We start from the raw sequence: 21672 nt of genomic DNA, 5'->3' as shown, positions 1-21672 counted from the left end.
CAGATAGTCGATCGGCAAGACCAAAAGGGGCATTGGGAAAAGAAGAAAATTTGAATTTTCGCATAAAATGACTTTTCTGGGCATAAGGGTCTCGAGCCAAAGCTTTGAAGTAATGGTCGAGACATCTATGAAAATGGGCTTCCTTTTTTTTTTTACCATACCTCTAAGGCTTCGATGAACACATACCTTACGTTCCTGAAATACCATTTTACCTTATAGTATTTTTCAAATGCAACAATTTCATTGATATGCTCACTTTTAATTTTCTTCGACGGTGCAGCAGTCTGTGCAAAAGGAAGAACCAAGTTAGAGAGTGTTTACTCAGACGAAGTACAGTGGGAAGTAAAGTAAGTCAACCAACATTTGTGGAAAGCAAGATTCGAAAGAAAGCAAAACTTGATGTCTTGTCTTTGGTATTGGGAAGTCACCCTTTGGTGATTAAGATCCAAAACTTGATCAAATTCTTCTAAACTCAACACCTCATAGTGGATCATTTACACTGCAAGGTTGAGGAAAAGAGGGAAAGACAAGGCTTGTGCAAGACCAAACTACCTCGACACATATTGAGGGGAGCAGGTGACCAAGTTCCCTTTTAGAGCCATGGTCGACTCATGAGGCAGACCACACAGGAAGAATTTGGGGAGTTAAGGTTTTCGACTATAGCTCATCAACAGTTTCTTGGTTCCCAGGATTGAGGTTGGTTAAAGAATGGAGATATCTGACAATACTTTCTGACAAGTAAATGGATTAGGGTAATAAGAAGTGTCATAATCAGTTTTGATGTCGAGAAGAAGGTTGATGAATTAATGAAAGGAATCGATGCTAGACATGACTTTTGGCTTCGACCAGGAGAGTTGAGATAGTCAAATACCATCAACTTGAGCTTTTGGGATAGGAATAGAAGGGGCAGTGAATCGAGGTTCAAGTACAGCCTTCAACCATAGGGTTACAACCCAAAGAAGACCAAAAAGGTTGATCAAGGATTCACCTCGACGGATTTCACTAACGACTAAGAAAAGTATTTCATATAGTTGGCCCAGAATCAAGAGGGACGATTGACGTATTTTTTACAATAAAGCATGATAGCTAGTGGCAAATAGTTACTTTTCTAGATTTGAATTAGCTTGGAACAAAATATAAAAGCTTAGCCACAAGAGTAAGCCACATGTTCACTCTTAGTCACAGGGTCACCCTCAGAACCCATGTTGTTTTGAATGAAACCCAACATAGAGGTCGAGTCAAAGTTGATGTCGAAGACATCATCAAGATATTTTGCGGCCCAACATGCATCCTTCCTATCAGGAGCAATGCTGGTCAGAGCGAAAATTTCCATTAAGGTTGGACCCATCATTTCATAAGGAAAATGAAAGTTATTTGTTGTTGGGAACCAAAAATATAGGCTAGCTCCTAAGAGGGGCGTAGTATATGACAAGTTGAAAGTAGCTAACCATAGTGCGCTAGAAATCCTTAAAGACTTTCATACTGGTTTATAGGTCGAAAAGAGTCTCGACATCCAAGTCGAGAATGAAGAACTAGACTCCTTAGAGGGTGCTGTTCTAAAGACCCGACTAACAAAAAAAGTAGGCTTAACGTTTTTGCAAAAAATCAAAGAAAAGTGTTTAGGAAAAAATGGAAAAAAAAAAAAAAAGAAGAAATCGACTCTACTTGTTTTTTCTTTTTAACGGAGATTGGTTCCATGTATGAATACAAGATATTGGTAACCTGAAATAGAAGCAGTACTTGCTCTGCTATAGTGCAATGGTCTCTACATCAGGGTTAGGAGCTTTTCGAATACCATCATCATTATAGAATTGTGACACATTGGCCACCAACAGAGGAGGGTCTACAACTCTAATATGGAGGGATATTTTAGTCATTTAGCTACTTGCTAAACAACAAAAGAGAGATGGGAAACCTTATCGTACATGGTATACTAGTGTTCTAATAAAGTAAATGGAACAGGTAAAATCATATAAATATGCAAATTAAAGACCCTACAATATACTATTTATTGGTAGTGTTTATCGTTTTTGAAGCAAAATGGAATGAAACAAGTGGCTGGGATGCTACGTTTGATGATGAATTGCATTTCATGGTGGGTCTCAGTCGTCATTTCATATCTAATTTATCGTCAAACAGTTAAACAAAGCCTAACTATTACTGTTTCCTAATCAGAGGGAGAAGAAAAGTTTGATCTATACTTTTAATTTTAAGTGCCCGGGGCGGCTAAGTGCATATCTATTATTCATTTCTCTCAAATGGTTTATTTGATAGTGATACAGAAATAATGAGGCAGAAGAGTGTAGGTCTTGTTGGTTCAATGAATTGATTTTTCCATTTATATTTTATCATCACTTGGGGTTTGATTATTGGATTCTTTTAAGTAAAGTGAATCAAAAGTTCACTGAATTTGAAAATATTTATGAGTTTACTAAATACACCTTTTTAATGTTTGAAAATGTATTATTAAAATATAATATTTCCAGTCCGTGAAATAAACTTATTTTTTTTAACTTAAAATCCTCGAGGTTTTTTCGCCTATAGTTTATAATATATATTGCGAGAATTATATTATGATGATAATTTTCAAAACAATTTAATTAAGTATTCTTTAAAAGTGGTTATTTATTCAGATTTTTATTGTAATAATTTAAGAAAATTAAAACAAACACATCCAAATAAATTTAGTGTCGTTTAAAATTAAATACATATCTAAAACACAAACTAAATAAAATTGAAATTTAAAATTTAAAATTATGAAATAAACAAATTTTGAACATTAGCTAAAATACCAAACAATAAAATTAATAAAGACATTAAATTAAAATGAATAAATACTAATGCTCAAATAAATAATAAAAATTTCAACTAATACTATAATAAAATATGTTAGATATATTTTTATTGAATAAGATCTAAAATAATTAACTTAATTATTCATTTTAATAATTTTAAAAATATTAATGTTCAAATAAATAATAAAAAATCCAACTAATAATAAAAAAAATAAGTAATATTAGATGTGTTTTTATCGAATAAGATATAAAAATTTTATTTTTTTTAATGTTTAAATTTAAATTTTAGATTTATGATTTTAGATGTGTTTTAAAAATATTTTGTATATAACTTAATAATTTTAGATGTGTTATAATTAAAAAAAAATAATTTTTATGAACATACATTTTAATAATTTTAAAAACGTTAATATTCAAATAAGTAATAAAAAATTTAACTAATAATAAAAAATAAGAAATATTAGATGCGTTTTTAACGAATAAGATATAAAAAAATTAATTTTATTTTTAATGTTTAAATTCAAATTTTAGATTTATAATTTTGGATGTGTTTTAAAAACTTAATAATTTTATGTGTTATAATTTAAAAAAAAAAAATTATAGACATATCATCTACATCTTCTTATTTAAACCTTCGACTTTTTGTACATCTTTACTCAAACAAATTAAAGTATGAATTAGTTTATTTGTAACAACTTTATTATTAAAATCACATAGGATCAACCAAGTTCTAATTAAATAAATAGATTATTATGTTTATTCTAAACATAATTAAAGATGCTAATTTTTATATTTCTTAGGATAAAACAAAGAAAAATATAAACTAGGTAATCACATAAATAATGGAACAAAGAATAATAATAATAAAATACTAAATATAAAATAGTAAATTTACCTGAAGAGGAATACACTCTTAAATTCAATCCTTTCGCTTAGAGAGAGAAGAAATAAAAGGTTGCAGAAAAGAAAATATACAAAAATGTTGGCAGAGAAAAAAATAAAACTAGAGAAGAGAACGTACGAGAGAGATAAAATAATAAAGTAAGTAACTATTTTATAATACGGGTAGAAAGTTAGAGAAAATTTAGTATTTAAAATTTAAATTAACCTTAATTATTAGTGTATTTATTTATAAATTAGGAATATATTTTAGTTAAAATTTAATTAAATAATATTATTTAAAATAAAAAATTAATTAAAAACTGAAATTTAAAAGATAACTAGCATTTTTGTTTTTCAAATATCCTTGTCATATTTTTAAAAATTTTTAGCATACATTCTATTCAACTAATTTATGGTTTTAAATATATTAAAATCAAATCTTAATTTTAAATTGAGTTCAATTAGGGAATTAATATTATCATCGATATTAATTAATTTTTTAATCCTAAATTTGAATATAAAAAAATAATTTTTAAATTTTAAATCATAAATTATAAATGTAAATACTTTTTGATTAATTACGATGAAGTGAGACAAGTCATGATAAATTCATCATAAATTTAAACTTCACTTAAGATCTTAATCCAAAATCTTAAATCTTTCAAAAAATAATAGTTAAATAAAATTATTTTGCAATAAAAAATTTGTTAATATTAATTAAAAGATATTTTTTATACTTATTCTTTTAAGTTTTAATAAAGTAAAATTCATAATAAAGATCATGTGTGAGCATACAATAGGTCTAACAACTAAAATCAATGAGAAAAGGAGAAAATAAAAATTAAAACAAAAAAGTGATGCCTTTTTCTGTGATTTTGTTTTGGGAAAGTATAGTTTGGTAAGGATCAGTTGCATTCTGTATTAAAAACAATAGAAGCTAGGAGCCCACGCACCAAAGGATCCACATGGAAAACAACAATTTATGGTGGTCTTTGCAGAATTGAACTTTCGTTATTTGCAAATTCAAACTGATCATAGCCCCTCATTGTTGGCATCTGTGCTGTCAAAGACTCAAAGTGATCCCATCATGCCGAAAGTGACACTCTTAATTAGTTGTATATCTGCCCTTTTTCTTATTCTAAATTTCGTTTATATTGCAACTTGTGCCCCTCATTCTTGACCGTTGTCTATGACACTAATAATTTTCCACATTTGCTTAATCAGAAATCTTAGTGAATGGGGGCACTTCTGTAGTTCAACTGACAAATCATGGGTCAATTTGGCACCACAAGAATAAAATGGTAGGTTGTGTATGATACTAACTAATATAATCATGAATGAGTTTTATACAAAAAATTAATTATTAAATTAAGTATTATATATTTGTGTATAAATATATGTATTATTTAATTAATTTTTATTACGTATTTTATATTTTAATATATATTTTATACTGATAGTTGATTACAATTAATAAAGATGTAAATTTTTATGCTTGAAATACCCTCAAAATGAAACAAATTAATTTTATTTTATTTTTAACTTAGTTTGAATATATGGCGTGAGACTCTGAGTGAATCAACAATGATAAGATTGCAACCAATTTATCAAATTATTTGAAATCGAAACCAATCAACTATATTTAAATTCAACTTAAAGCATGAGTAGATTTTTAGACTATAAGCAACATAAATTAAAAAATTTTCAAAATAAAACCAATTATTGTTTGGATAACCAATATTATTATTTAGACCAAAATAAATAATTATGAAGACATTTTTTGGAGTTAGATAAGATTCCAAACATATTCTTTAGGGTACTTGGGAAGAAAGCAATTATATAAAAGTAGTGTGCATCAAATCAAAACTTCATCACAAGGAAGAACCATTTCCAACTCATTATATTTGCTTTTGTAAACAAAGCCTTAGTTCATTTCATTTCCTATCCAACCACTTCCCTTTCAAAAACTCTTTCTTTCATCAACCAACAGGAAAAGAAAGAAAGAAAAACTTTGTTGTTGTTGTAATTGTGATGTCAAGCTTGAAGATAGGGAAGAAGCTTCAACCTGCAAAGAAAGCATGGAGGAGCATCTCCAAAACTGTGCAATCAAGGGTCAACAAGCACAACATACAAAAGAGTATCAAGAACACCCTTCATCGCCTCATCGCCATATTTCACCATCTTTGTCACCTCATAACACGTAGCCGTGGCCATCATCGTTCGCTCACTACTACAAGAACACCATATGGTGCTTCTTATTATGGTAGGAGCATACCTGCAATTCACATAGATGATCTCTTTGCCGAGTCTGCTTCTGCTTCTACTTCTGCTACCAACGTTCGTGTTCGTGCCAATAACAATAATATTGGTACATCGCCTGCGCGAGGCGAAGCAAGCCGAGGCAAAAAGGTTGTCGTTGAGAAGAAGGAATTGCAAAGGGACATAGATACTATTGAGGATGCATGGAAGGTTGTGGTTGCTAAGTCACCAATGCTTCAGGTTGATGAGAAGGCTGAGGAGTTCATCTCTAAGTTTCATCTTGATATGAAGATTCAGAAAGAGAACTCTTTGTTGGAATTTCAAGAAATGCTAGCTAGAGGGGTCTAAAAAAATTTTGTTATGAAGCATGATTACTTGGGATTGGTTTTATTGTTGTTCATTTTTTTAGATGACTTGAAGTTATTAGTACACCCACACAGAGTGGTTTTGCCCAAAAAAACTTGTCAAAATGTGTAGATATATTATAAGAGATTGCAAGGGATAACTTCTTTTTCTTTTTTGGGGGGTTGTTTTCAGCATCCATTCACATAGTCCATAGGAAAACATATGATGAATTTTTCATTGTTTTGTACTCTGTTAAGTGAAGTGTGTATACATTGCATTAAAATATGAATTTTTTGTTTGTATTTAGTTGTTTTTCCATGATGCATACCCTTTAACAGCAACTCATGCTCACTCTGAGTTTTCACCTGCCGGTTGCTAGAATAACTTTGTCCCTGATATTCAAGAATCAAACTTCTAATTATTATATCTGTTAAATAAAGATAAGCTAAAGTCCAAGGGCTTCACGGGAGAACTAAAAACTAGTGCTGTTGGCATTGTCATGAACTTCGAATGTTAAAATACTTGCAATAATTTCATTCAGAAATTAAAGTTGTGGAGTTTGAATATTTAAAAATAAGAAAAGTATATGGAACCAAAAGGTTACCAGCCAAAAACTAAACAAAATCACATTAATTTATATTAATAATTAATTAATTTTAAATTTTTTAAATTCAAAATTTAAAAAATTTAAAAGATTAAGTAAACCTAATTAAAACTTATAAAAACGTTCATCTTCTCTCTCACATTAACCTACCCATCTCCAACAATTACACACACAGACCTCTCTCTCCCACCGTCAGACCCTCTCCGCCTCCCCACCACACTCTCCTTCTTTTCCGCATAAACCCGCATCGCAGCCTCCACTATCCCCGGCCCTCCCTTTGGATCAACCTCCACTTCCAATATCTCCGGCACCATCCTCTTCATCTCCCTACACATCTTCGTCACCTCCACTAGCTCCTTCGACCGGAAGCAATTACAGAGACTGCACATGGCTTCACCTGTTCAAGGCCAAGGTACTCCCCTCCTATCCAACAGTAGCCGGTTTATAATCCCAATCAACAACCTGGCCCAATTAACCACCGTCCTACCCTGCAACCAGTTCAACAAAATTTGGCTCAACAACCTTTCGCACACATTCCCATGTCTTCTATCACCAACATCTGCGTTTTGGGATATTAGGTATCGTTTTGATGATTAAAGAGGCTCAAACTACACACTTGATCTTAGCCAAAAAGAGTCCTTAAACAATTACAAAAATATAAAAAAAACATTCATTTAATATGCAAAAAAAAACATCCTAATACTTAACAAAAGAAATATCCAGTTATATTTTAGCAAAAATAATTAAATATCTATCAAATTTAAAAAAAATTATAAAATTCTTAAAGAAATAGAGACATTCACATTTGTAATACAAAAAAATTCGAAAAATATATATAAAAAAAACATCCATTTAATATAAAAAAGAAGCATTCTAATATTTAGCAGAAAAAACATCCATATATATTAACTCGTAGAGATTTTGAATTCACCCAAAAGTATTTGACTAGTTTTTGGCTAATACCCTTTTGGTTCCCTAACATTGCTCTTAAAAATAACATAAAAATATTTTTAATCATCATTATTGTAGAAATAATTAATAGATTTAGTTAGGAGTTGGTGTGTATAAAGAATAAAATAAATTAGTTAGGAGGAGGTTGATCAGTTATAACAAATGATCAGTTGTAACAAATAAATGGTATAAGATCTTTCAGTCTTCCTTAAATTAGTGTAATCCTTCTAGGGTTCCTAGCACAATGCCATTGAAACTCTCCTCAAAGATTCCTTTTGTCTATGACATTTACAAAACACCAACGATATTGGAACCAAAACAATCAACATTGGCTGTTAGCAATTTTGTTTTGTAATATTTCTTCCAAACTGATATAATGACAGCAACAACCACTTAGGGACAAGACAACCTAATGCAGAAAATCTTTCATTGGATCATCATAATGGACCCTTTTCATCCTATATGCCTCCATCTCCTCAGGAGTGACCTAGAAAAATCATTACAATGTCAAAACAGAAAAACAAATATCCAAAGACGTATAATGTAATATGGATTAACAGTTAAAACACAAACCATACGGAAATTTTACCTCATCATTCCATCTAACATTATACTTGCGCTTCCTCTCATCTTTTTCCTCCCTCTTTCTTTCATCCTCCTAACCAAACAAAAAGTTATTTATTTGACAAGTTAAGATAGTGAAGTTAATATCAAAACCAACATATTTTCCAAAAGCCAAATCTCAATGCTCCTTTGCCACTGATATACAAACTCTCTTACAAGGAATCTAAATGGGAAATGGAATTAATGATAAAAGAATATTAAGAAAAAATGGGAAAAAATATCAAGACTAACCTTTTTAAGGGCATTGGCAAGTTTTTTCTGATCCAGGACAAGGTCAGCAGGCACATCAGTTCCCCAAGCAGCAAGCTTTTTCTCCTCTGCTTGAGTAGGAGTATCTGCATTTTATTTTATTTTTTTAAAACTCAGGCATGAGATTACAGGGATTGCTATTTATTAGATTAGATCAGATCATATGATCATTTAAGAACTTGAAATAACAATATAATTCAAACAAATAAAAGGAGTTTCTGTACACAGATCATGTAGAAGAAAAACATTGAGAGATAAATTAAACAGAATACAAGTTTCATTCTAATTAGGGGAACATTAGAAATAAGAATATGATAGCACATAAGAATGTTCTAAAAAGTGGATAAATAGGAAGACTTGCCTTCAGATGCTGCTTTATGTTCAATGTTTGCCTTCATTAAATCTGCTGCTGTCTCAGCAGCTTCAATTCCTGCAGCCCCAGTGCAATAGCTGTTTCTTATGGTTTGTTTACAACATTTGTAGCCCCATTGGTGATCCTTCCACCATGAACCCCATACGCTAGTGTGATTATTAATATATACATCTTCTTCATACTTGCTTTTCGGAAGAGAGGTCTCCTACATATATAGAACGAAAAAATTCAAACAACATAAACCTTTTCCCATCACTTGGCAAATCAAAATGATTAAAAACACTATTTTCAGAAAGCATAATCCAAAAAGAATCTTACTGAACTTCCATTTTTTTAATGGATGATACCAGCTAAGGGAAAAGAAAAAGTATATTAAATAGCATAACTAATAAACATGAAGAGAAGGGATAATTTCCATATCAAATCATACCAGGCCTTTAATGACTCTTCCAGCACGATCATATTCAACTTGTCTCTCTGTTTGTCCTAAGAGAAGCTCTTTCGGAAGCTCTTCTTGAGTTGCTGCATTTCCATACTTCTCCATTATGGCAGCCTTTGTTTGTGACTTCAACTTCTCTTTGATTATCTTAAAATCCTTAAACAGCAATTCAGCTTGGGAAGGTGCAGCTTGCAAGTGGATATCTTTCCCTTTCTCAAATGCCTCCCAAGCATGAACATTAAGTTGTTTGAACTCCAAAGCTTGTCCACTTATTCTATATTGGTTGTCTCCCTGTTTAAAAGGAGCAAACACAAAAATTAGTTAAATGTTTCCAATGCTATATGGATCTCAGTATCTGACAACCAAATAAAATCTCTTGCCATACTCACACCATAGAATTTCTCGTTAGGATCTGCATCAGGAAGGGGGTCCTCTCGCATGGAACGGGTCTTTGGATCATAATAAGCTGAATTGACATCAAGATTTAAAAGGTATTTGGCAATGTCCTCCCGGATACGCAAATTTCTGAAGCAAAGGAAAGGTTCCATAATCAATAGCAATATCAACATAACAGTGAAACTATGAGAAAATAAACAAATAGGAATACAAACAAAAACCGTGACGTAAACTGTAAACACACCTTACAGTTCCTGTACTGCCACCTCCAGTAGTTCTAACTCGCTTTTCAACCTTGGCAAAGTCCATCTGTTTGCTCTCATCAACTTTAGCCTCATCATCCTTCATGGTATCTTCATCCTCATCATCATCACTAACCTCATTTTCTCCTTTTTGTTTATTGTTTTTCTCTTCCAATTTCTTTAACTGCTGTTCTTTCAAGTACTTCCTCCGAGCCTCATCCCTTTGTTCATATTTTTCAATAATACGAGCATAGGTTGCGGGATCGAAACCATTCCACCGATCCCGCTTGCCATCATAATCAAGTTCAAATGTTTCTATTTTCTCATCAGGAGCAATATGCATGTTGGTCCATTTTGCTCCAATCTTTCTAGGTCGCTCCATGCATGATTTCGCATTATGAGTCATTGCTCCACAGCTTAGGAGTAAAAGTAACCAAAAAGTTAGTGGGTTTCCCTATTATTATTTTCTGTGTAGTCTTAAAAATGGAAATATTCTGTGTTTTCCAACTAATCAAATCTATCAATATGAACAGGCTACAAAGCTGGCAAAGGTGAGGAATTCTATTTGATCCAATGCAGACCATATTAGTATATTAACATAGGCAACAAATGAAATAAAAAATGGTACCTAAAGTGAAGTTCACATGTGAAGTATCTTTGTATAGAAGACCATATTTGAATAGCAAGAGATGAATTAATGAAAGGTTTAGTGGGCTTTGAATAAAGAAAGCTATACTCAAAGAAGGCTATATAACAATCAGGATTTTAGCCCTCACTAGACAGTGAAAGCAGCAAACTCTATTTAGATAAGAAAAGTAAGCTTTAATTCATTGTTGACACCTCAACCAAAATAATATTTGTTTACATAAATCAAATCCATAATAGAACAAATAATGCTAAGGGACACGTGAAAAAGGGTCAGTTCTAGTTAGCATAACACGTCTAAACCATGCTCATCCTTTGCAACTCATTGAAGCTACAGAAAACAAACCTGTGTGCTGTATTCAGTTAAAACTCTTCAAGTAGCAAAACGCCATTTCCAAAACAGAAAACTGCAGAGACATGGAAGAATTAGAAAATCTAGATAGAAACAACTCAAACCACTTACTTTTCACAAGCTCCCTTTCTATACTTGTCAGCCTGAAATATTTTTGCACCTCGATCATACCAAGATTTTGTATAATTTGGATCTGATTTCCATTTCCTTTGATGTTTTAGACTCTAAATAGAAACAAAATAACAAATAAAGAAAGCTACTCAGAATGCAGAGCTTCATCATCATAACAGATTGGGGTGGAACAAAGTTATCGAAGACAGAAGGATGTAGGCATGTAGCTAGTTGTGATGCTTACAGGTTTCTCTGCATTCAAATACCATGGAGCAGAAGACATATACTGGGGTATATGAGGGTTAATCTCTTTCCCATCTTCATCAACCTCAGCTGGAGCAAGCCCTGCTTTACGCGCCTCCTCCAATTCGAGTTGTTTCCTGTGGTCCTCTCTAGATTTGAAAGCCGCTGCAATAATAGAGCAGGTATTTAAAATATCATTTAGCTCCTTCACATCCAAGATATCTATAAATTACAGAGAATACCATAAAATAGTAATTACAACCATTGATATCATCTTTCTCACTTGAAAACATTTTTTTCCAGCAAACAATGCTCTAGCATCATCTGATTGATAGCTTGGGATACTATTGTCTTTTCACAATTCATCATCATTGAGTTGACATTGAATTAAGTTATTTATATCCACAAACTTCCCTTTACGACTAAATTACATGCACATTTTAGTTACAAGCCTAGAAATAAGTTCACGCATTACAAGCTTCAAGACGCAGGTGCTTGGCACAAAGTGATTGAATTTACGACTTCACATTTGGTCCCTTTTCTCTTTCACGGTCTATTTCTGATGTTCCCATTCAAAACTGTTTTGAGAAATACAAGCTCATAATTGATGATGACGTGTTACGGAAGCATTCAAGATTATTCACACACAAATCAGAATGCTAAATCATTTCCTGGTACACCATTTCAAATTCATGACATGCAACAAAAAGACCATGAAATGGAGTTTTTGCAGAAGCGCGTACCTGATGCAGTTGCCATGTCAGATTTTTGAAGAACACGAGAATGGCAAGAACACACAAACGCACACAGCAAAATGATGATTTGATCACGATGGAGTAGTATAGAACCTTCTTCAATGTTCGATTGATTCGATAGGAATAACCGAATGCGTAATAACTTTTTTTTTTTTGGTGTGTACCAGGGTATCCATCAGGTCGGAAGCCCAATGACTAATCCCTCGGGTACTGCAGAGGCACACAAAGTGGGCGACCCTCCCAAGCAAGCAAACTCCATTCCCATCCTCCAGTGAGTATCGAACCCGAGAGAGATGGTTAAGGGACACAGACCCTCATCCATCTGTGCCAACTTGCGTTGGTAATGCGTAATAACTTTAAGTGGTTTATTGGGCTTGAAATGGACTTGGACCTTGAGCTTTCTATTGGGGAGCATATATGTACTCAACTTTGTGGGCTACACCGAACTAGCCTTAACAAAAATTACCGCAATTTCTAGCAGAAAAGATTAAAACAAAATAAGATTTTAAAAATCGAATTTGTAATTGAATCGTTCTAATTATTAGTTTATTAATTAAGAGATTTAAATAATTTTACTGTGGTTCAATTTGAATAATTGAGTTATAATAAAATATTATATTACATAATGTGTTTAATTTTTTTACATGCATATAATTTGTAATATTATAGTTTTTGTTATACAAAAATTAAAAGTAACAACTAAAAAATAATATTTATCAGTTTAATAAAATTTTAATTATTAAGATTTTTTTCAAACATCTATATCTCTTTTCACATGCATATTTATATTAAATATATTATACTAATATAAAAATAAGTATAATCTATCACAAGAATAAATAAATAAATATTACAAAAAAGCAAATCTTTGAAATAAAAATGTTTTTTTTTTCTATTCTTTTTTCTCGATCCAAGATTCCCTCATCCTTCTGGATATCTATTAAAAAAAAGATAATTTGTAGGCTTAAAAGTAAATGACTAAATAGGCTAATCCTAATAAGTTTTTTCTTTCTGCGTGATATTAAATTGAATTGAAAGAAGAAAAAAAAATGAGAGGCTCATAAAATGAGAAGAGAAGGTTGGGCTTTGAAAATTAAATTAAGGGTACCCTTAAATTAATGATAGACATATAGACTGTATTTGAAAGAAAACTAAGAGTCTAAGACCGAAGCTAAATTCTTTTTATATTGTGTTTGGTATAAAATATTTTAGATTGAGTTATATCTCAGTATTATATTGAGTTTAAGATAAATATAAAAATTAAAGAATAAATTTAATATTTAAAAAGTTAAATAAATATATTTTTAAAAAAATATTAAAATTTTAATCTCTATTCCAAAAATTTAATTCTTGTGCTTCTACTTTTTGAATATACTGAAAAAAACTAAAATTTTATAATTCAACTTCTGGTCACCAAATATAATACTAAATTCCAATATCTCAGTCTTACAATATCCGCCTCTAAAAATAAGCGCTACCATAATATTAGTAGGAGGATCATTACTTACTGTAAATGAAAATTTGAAAACAAACCAATTTCTTTTCATTTTTCTTTTTCTTTGCTTTTTTTTATTGTATATCACTCTACCTTGGTTTGTTCTCTTTGTCATTTCTATTATTATGTTTGTCTCTCTTGAGCTCAAGAGAGATAAGAAGCACCTTCTTGTTGAGTTTCTTCTCAAGTTTATCCTTTATTTTAGCAGATTTATTACTATTCTGGTGATAGTTATCTTTGAAGCTCTCAACTACTCTTTTTCTGTGCTCATCTGTTCTGTATCTATGCATTGCTACTTGGATCTTCTTGTAGTTGCATTATATTTTACCTCTTTGATCTGCTATTTACATTATCTTTTTTCTTTTTCTACACTAAAATGATGTCATAAGGGGATTCACAAAATCAGACTAATCATTTTCTAGCCAATTTTTTAGTTTGATAATAGTTTGAGACTTAAAAAATTGGGTTAAGTACTGAAATTATCCCTAAGGTTTTGGGTGAAAATCAAAATCGTCTCCGACCTTTTTTTGTTATTAAAATCATCCTCAACATTACAAAATGTTATAAAATTGTCATTTTTCACTTCAATTTTATTTTTTTTACCATATTACCCTTCATTAGTAATAAAAATAAATAAAAATAATATTAAAAAATTAAAACAAACTCTCCCCCCTCCCCTCCCGTAACTCCCTCACTATCACACCTACACATCATGTTCTGCATTATCTTCATCATCCTTATCACTTTTTGTCCATAACTTCTGCATCATCTTCATCATCCTTAGGCAACTCTCTTCCTCTCCCTCTTCTTTTTCTCATGGCCATCACCACTGCCTCCATAACTATCACACTTTCCTTCTCTCTAAATCACTATCACCCACCCACAAACTAAATTCAGCAACAGCAACAACAAATTAACCAATAAATTCAGCAACATTAACACACATTTAGCAATAGCAACAACAAAATGAACAACATCAACAACAACATCCACAAAATAAATCAACAAAAATTTTAAATTTAACAACAATTCAGCAATCATCAACTGCAACTTCAGATCCAAATTCAACAGCAACAGAAATTAAAAAAATTTTTAAAAAAATGATATTTATCAGTTTATGTTCTTCAGAAAAAAATAAAAAAAAGGAAGAACAAAAAGAAGAGGGATTCGAGGCTGAAGACGACAAACTCGAAGACGCTTCTATCGATCCCACCACCATCTGCTCTCCACCTTTCCAACCTCTCACAACTGACCTCACTCCTCCTACCCGCATCGATCCCCATGGAAAGTGGTGAGCTCCAGGAAGAAAAACAGAGAATCAGAGAAGCAGAACAGGAAGAAGAATAGATTTGAATCTGGAAGGAGGAGCGATACGGCAAGAAGGCAGAACGGAGACGTGACGCTGTGAGAGGAAGAACGCATACCGGCGCTGCGAGAGAAAGAGCGCGACGGAGAAGGAGTCGGCACCGAAGAAGAGTCAGAGGACATGGTTGTCGTCAAGGGGTAAGGATTGAGGTCGGTGATGGAAAGGGAGAAGAAGGTGGAGAAGGAGATAAGGAGGGTGAGGCCAACGTTAATGGAGGAAGGGTTGAGATTGGTGATGGAAAGGGAGAAGAAGGTGGAGAAGGAGGTGGGACGGAGATGATACGGTGGCGGAAAGAGAGAGAGGAAAAATTGGGGTTGTAGTTGGGAGGGAGGGTTCCGAAGAGGGGTAGGAAGAAGGAGATGAAAGGGAAGAGAGGGAGAGACACGGAGACAGGATGGGGCTGGGGTTTGGGGAGGGGGGTGCTGGGTTTTTTTTTTAAATTTTAATTTTATTAATTTTAAGGATAATTTGGTCAAGAAAATGAAATTAAAGTAAAAAGGACGATTTTATAACGTTTTGTAACGTTGGGGATGATTTTAATAACAAAAAAAAGGTCGGAGACGATTTTAATTTTCACCCTAGACCTTAGGGACGATTTCAGTACTTAACCCTAAAAAATTTTATTAATCACCCAAGCCGATTTTCACAATGGCTTTTGTTCTAATTGATTCAGTCTAGTTTCAGAACATTGAAATAAAACAAAAAATTCTATCCTATTCTATACCAATACTATAAATCCTATACTATTATTATAAAAGTGGATTTTCAATAATGAAATTCTAATATATCTTTCACCAGAGTGCTGAAGCATAGCATTCATGTGGTGGTTCTACGGAGTTAAACCCCAAAATGGTCCCTGAGATTGGCGTTTTGTACTAGAATTGTCCCTGAGATTCCAATTGCACCAATTACGTCCCTGAGATTGAAAAAAATGCACCATAGTAGTCCTTGACCCGTTTTTCATTAAAGACGTGATGACATGGCATGATGACGTGGACTGTAAGTGACACGTGTCACTTCATGATTTGGCCACGTGTAATGGTAGGGGGACGTGGTGACCAGTGACACGTGGCATGCTGACGTGGATAGTTGTGCCACATGTCACAATGTTATTTGGCCACGTGTTCGGTTGTGCCACGTGTCGCAACAGTATTCGTCCATGTGTCATCCATTATGTCATCGTTGTATATGCACCAAATTAGTCCCTCACTTTGCCTTAAGTGACTCATTTTAGTCCCTGAAATTGAATGTCGTGCACCAAACTAGTCCCTTCACCAATTTTTTCTCATTTTTTCTATAAATTCAAAATTCTCAATATTTTTGAATACATTAATTTCAATTCTATTTTTTCACATGTTCTTCAAATAAAAGTGTTTTTATAAAATATTTTTTCTCTTGCGAATACCCTAATCGCCGACTTGGAGTTGACGTGAAGGCTTTTCAAGCACCTTCACTACCATCTCTAACCTCTTTCAGTACTTTTATAAAATATTTTTTTTCTTGCGGATACCTCTAATAGCCGCCGTCTTGGAGTTGATGTGAAGGCATTTCAAGCTTTCCTCATTACCATCTCCGACCTCTTTCGTCTAAACTGCAGAGGTCAAAGGTGGTAGTGAGGGTGGTTGAAGTGCCTTCAATCTAACTCATTTATACATAACGAAAACGTGTATTTCATAAGAAAAAAATATTTATTTTAATTATTAATTTCTTGTTAAAAACACATGTTTTTTTATGAAAAAAATATGTCTAATCAATCATATAATTATTTTTTTATAATAACATACTTATATATTACAAAATTTACCAATGTTAAATTATTAAAAAAATTATATAATTAAAACTAAAATCTTAAAATTTTTTATAAAAGCACTTGTATTTAAACGATATATGAAAAAATAGAATTGAAATTAGTGTATCCAAGATATTAAAATTTTAAATTTAAAAAAAAGTGAAAAAATTAGTGAAGGGACTAGTTTGGTGCACGACATTCAATTTCAGGGACTAAAATGAGTCACTTAATGTAAAGTGAGGGACTAATTTGGTGCATATACAACGATGGCATAATGGATAACACGTGGACGAATACTGTTGCGACACGTGGCACAACCGGACACGTGGCCAAATAACATTGTGACACGTGGCACAACTATCCACGTCAGTATGCCACGTGTCACTGGTCACCACATCATTCTACCATTACACGTGGCCAAATCATGAAGTGACACGTGTCACTTACAGTCCACGTCATCATGCTATGTCATCACGTCGTTAATGGAAAATGGGCCAGGGACTACTATGGTGCATTTTTTTCAATTTCAGGGACGTAATTGGTGCAATTGGAATCTCAGAGACGATTTTAGTGCAAAACGCCAATCTCAGAGACCATTTTGGGGTTTAACTCTGGTTCTACGCTATACGAGATGCATATGTGCTCCATAACAGTTCTCCACATTCTACATCCAATCTTATCTATTAGTTATGTTATACATCATATTATATTGCATATTTTTTGTCTGTATATGTTTGTCAATTACGTTTTGTTTCCAATCTTCAAATTTTAGTGTTTAAAGTTTAAATTTTTAGTTCAAAGTTGATTTAAAATTAGAATTTCTTTCGGTGTATTCATTTCAAGGCAAATCCTAACTCCCAATTAATTCTTTTGTTCAAAACTCTAATCCTAATTGAAACAATGACATCTACATTAAGCTAGAAATTGTTCAAAATGCATTGTTTGGTGATCATGAATATCATTGATTATTGTACTCGCGTCAAGTCTCAGCTCACCCCTCCAACTTGAAATCCAATGCTTTTTTCAATTTTTCTACTTTAAATATTCTACATAAATTCACTATTCTTGTTCCAGCTTTGTTCCACCATGCTATTGTAGTCCTCATGAAAGGTCCACAGGACTACGAATTTAAAAGATTTCAGTCCTTATTTCTATTGTTCATTTGAAAATCAAAAAGGATAGGCAAGTAATCAGATTTTATTTTTGAAAGATATTTCATCTCCACATCTGAAAAATGTGTAGAGAATTTTAGATTACTAAAAAAGTGATCTAATATTCTCTTTATATTTTTCCGTTGCCAGGTAAAAGGGGACAGTAAAATCAAGATTATTAAGTTCGCATATATTAATACAATGAATACAATTATTAGTATCATAAGAAAGGTTAGAAGAACTTCCTATATCACTTTGGGTGAGAATGAACTTAAAATCTCTTCCTATACACCAAGGTCCATTCATTCTTTCAGTTATTTCTTCTAGTCCTCTCCAAAGCTCCAATATGTTACTCACTTGTGGAATGCCATAGATTGGTATAAAAAATTATGGATAATATTTTTTTTCATTGGACTTTCAGATGAATAAATTATTTGTGGATGATAATTGAATTGACAGTCCACAAATTTTTCATCCACAACAAGCACCATATCCCTCCTGAAAAATATTCAGCTTCATTAATACACCATGAGCTCTAATTAGGGTAAAAACAGGCCAGACTTCACCTTTAATAGGCTAGGAATATTATGTATTTAACTGGCATGTAATCTGTTATAGATTTTATTTTAAGTACTAAATCTGATCTGTTATTAAATCTGACTTGATTTGAAGCCTGATAAAAGGTCTAAAATATATAATCTTTTATCAAAATAAAAAATAAAAAATATTTAAAAAATTAATTTTCTTTTAAAAAAATATTTATGTGCAATATACTAAATTCGATCCTTATAATAATATCTGAACTTTTAAAATATTTAAAATATAAAAAATATTTATAATAAAATATAATAAATTTAAAATTTTTAAAAACTATTTCAATTATAAAAAATTATTTTTATATTTATTTATATTTTAATAAGTTCAAGTAAGTATGACAGGCCTATTAAACTATTTTGTGAGCTTAGACCTAACTTATTAATAGAATTAGCCTTTTAAATCAGCTTGGACCTGAAACTATTTTATAACAGGCCAGACAGATCAGGTTGTAGGCCCTTGGCAAGCCTCCTTGCCTGTTTCCACTCCTAGTCATAACCAAGCTTCTTGATAATAGTTTTAACTCTATTCTCTGAAATGTGAGTCTCAAGAAAAATACAAAAATAGTTGTCATAGCAACGAGTAAGATTCTTAATAAGAGTGTTGAAGCCTTTAGACGAAACTCCTCTACACATCTAAACTTTAATTTATAATAAATAATTAAAATATAAAATAAAAGAAAAACCACAAAAAATGCATTTAAAATATTTTGTTGCTGTCAAAAATACACCCAAATTTTATTATTAACAAAAATACCCTCAAAAATTTAAAATTTTGGCAAAAATGCACAAACGTTAACTACAACGTTCAAGGTTAACTAGAAAGAGTAATGTGGCAAACGGATGTTCCAATTTCGTCTCCCCCCCCCTCTTTTCTTCTCTCACTTGCCCATTCTCCAATTCCTTCTCTTCTATCATGCTTTCTCTGGTTCTCTCCCTTCCATCTTCTTCATCTTTGTGATTTTCTCCTTTCTCTTCTCTCCTTACTAATATCTATCTCTGTTCCCTGCTGTTCTTCTCTATCTTCTGTGCATCAATGGCGGCTTTTTTATTTTTCTCTGTAAGCTCTGTCATCTCCTCTCCTCTTTTTCTTCGAAAATTTTTCTAGCTTCAAGAGGTAGCAGCACTGAGTCCTCTATTTTTGCAGCCACAGCTTCTTCAGTGCTAAGTTCTTTTCTCATCCAAATATCGTGTCTTTATCTTCTCTTTCTCTCGGGTCCACTGTCCTCTTTTTCTTCTCCTAGCACCGACTCTTCATCATCTTTTCCTCCCATTGCCATTGGAATCAAATTAGTATTCTATGCAATTCGAGGATCTAAGAAATTTAGGGATGCCCATCATGAAATCATTCTAAAATTTAGGTTTAATTGAAATTTGAAAAATTATTATTTTAAATTAGAAAAATTAGGGTTTTAATTTGAAGTGATTCATATTCTATTCTTTGATCTGATCTCCATTTTTTTTTTGTGATTTTGAAGAGAATGATAGTGATTGGGATATGTTGATAGTCAAGAGTTGAGATAGAAAAAGTGAGTGTGAAAAAGTAAGAGAAGAGGGAGAGAATAGGGAGGGAGATGGTGTTGTGGTAATGGTGGTTTGCCAGCAGCTCTATCACGACAGACAGAGGTACTGCGGATGGTGAGTGAGTGAATTAGAGGCTGGGTGAGTGAGTGAATTAAAGGCTGGGTGAGTGAGAGAAGAGAAGAGGGGAATGAAATTGGAACCTCTGTTTGCCGAGTTAAACCATAAAGTGGTCCTAAGATTTACCATTTGCACCGATTTAGTTCATGACTTACCAATTGCACTGTTTATATCCCCGACTTTGTTAAAATTGCACTACAGTCATCCCTCTCTACATCTCCGGCCAAATTGACTGCCACCGATAGTGACATGGCGCTGAGATGCCACGCTGGGTATGTTGAGAGATGGATGGAATGACGTCGTTTGAGAGATGTTGAGAGTCAAAATCCAAATAACCTAACCTCTGTGATCACTTCATCTTCCTCTTCTTCTTCTGAACACCAAAACTACGTGCCATGAAATCATGAGTCCGGGCAATTGTATAGGGTTTGAAGGGTGAAAATGCTCGGCTTTGTGGAGTTCACTGCCACTGTGATAGTTGTGTGCAATCGTTGTCGCTGATGGAAGGAGAAGTTCATCGCGAACACACGAAGGTAGGTCTGAACTAGAAAAAAAATAATGCTTTTCAAGTTAAAGTTATGCATCATTGTCTCTGTTGGGTGAAAATTTGATTTTGGTTGATGAAAGTTTAAAGTTTTTCGTTATCTGCTAGGGTTTTGTGGGTAGTAGAAAAAATTTTTCCATTTTCTGTTTTTAATGCAATCTTATTTTGGGTTGGTTGATGGGTATTTATGGTATTTTGTTTGCGGTTGAATGTCATGGTTTGTTATTGTATGTGTGAATCTGATTGTTTGATTCTTCAATTTATTTTTCCACATAAAGCAAATAGAGACTTTGATGGACATCATATTCCATCATGGGGGAATATTTAAAAAAAAATGATGATGAAATACTAGTGTACTCACTAAACAACAAAACTTACTTAGGAGATTTAGATGAGGATACAGAACTACTACAAGGAGCTTGGGTATGACAACATACTTCAGTGCTGGTGGTTGCCTACGGGGAGGAGCTTAGATGGTGGACTAAGAGCTTTTACAAGTGACGATGAGTTAAGAGACATGTGCTTTGCTGAACGAAAGAATGATAGAGTTATTGATTTGTACTTTGAGTATGGGGTGTCCATACTAGAGTTGCTAGCAGGGAAGGAAGTTGTGATATGGCTTGATGATACTCATGAATATCCTGGTGAGGGAGACTTGGTGAGCAAGAAGAACACAAATGAGGTCCTAAAGCTGATGGTAACACCTTGAACCCAAATACAGAACTGAATCCAGAGTCTGTTTCATTTTCCAACCCAAACCATAGTGATACAAATGCAAACCCAAGCCTTATAAACAATCCTATTCCAAACCCTCCTGAAACTAACCCT

General features: G+C 32.7%; 2 protein-coding genes across 6 annotated transcripts; one reads left to right on the top strand and one right to left on the bottom strand.

Moving 5' to 3' along the window:
* Positions 1-5299: 5299 nt before the first annotated feature.
* Positions 5300-6587, top strand: LOC112779698 (uncharacterized). The gene has a single exon (XM_025824034.3). It carries the CDS (start codon positions 5709-5711, stop codon positions 6282-6284), a length of 576 nt encoding a protein of 191 aa, XP_025679819.1. The 5' UTR covers positions 5300-5708; the 3' UTR covers positions 6285-6587.
* A 1419-nt stretch (positions 6588-8006) lies between these two features.
* LOC112776334 (pre-mRNA-splicing factor SLU7-A) lies at positions 8007-12412 on the bottom strand. Of its 5 annotated transcripts, none has more exons than XM_072227781.1 (11): positions 12254-12396; positions 11986-12088; positions 11512-11675; positions 11268-11380; positions 10162-10575; positions 9911-10046; positions 9513-9812; positions 9071-9287; positions 8692-8795; positions 8426-8494; positions 8007-8323 (listed from the first exon to the last, which is right to left on the bottom strand). In XM_072227781.1, exons 3-11 carry the CDS (start codon positions 11548-11550, stop codon positions 8246-8248), a joined length of 1470 nt encoding a protein of 489 aa, XP_072083882.1. In that variant the 5' UTR covers positions 11551-11675; positions 11986-12088; positions 12254-12396; the 3' UTR covers positions 8007-8245. The 5 variants fall into 5 exon arrangements, with proteins under 5 accessions (XP_072083882.1, XP_072083885.1, XP_025676245.1 ...); XM_072227784.1 differs by lacking the exon at positions 11986-12088 and adding an exon at positions 11151-11211 and having other exon boundaries at positions 11328-11380; positions 12254-12360; XM_025820460.3 differs by lacking the exon at positions 11986-12088 and having other exon boundaries at positions 12254-12412.
* Between the last annotated feature and the right edge of the window lie 9260 nt (positions 12413-21672).

The sequence above is a fragment of the Arachis hypogaea genome, chromosome 19, assembly GCF_003086295.3.
Source record: "Arachis hypogaea cultivar Tifrunner chromosome 19, arahy.Tifrunner.gnm2.J5K5, whole genome shotgun sequence".
In the NCBI taxonomy this organism is placed as follows: Eukaryota; Viridiplantae; Streptophyta; class Magnoliopsida; order Fabales; family Fabaceae; genus Arachis; species Arachis hypogaea.
Note: the sequence above shows the minus strand (reverse complement) of the source record. Positions and strands in the feature narration are given on the sequence as shown.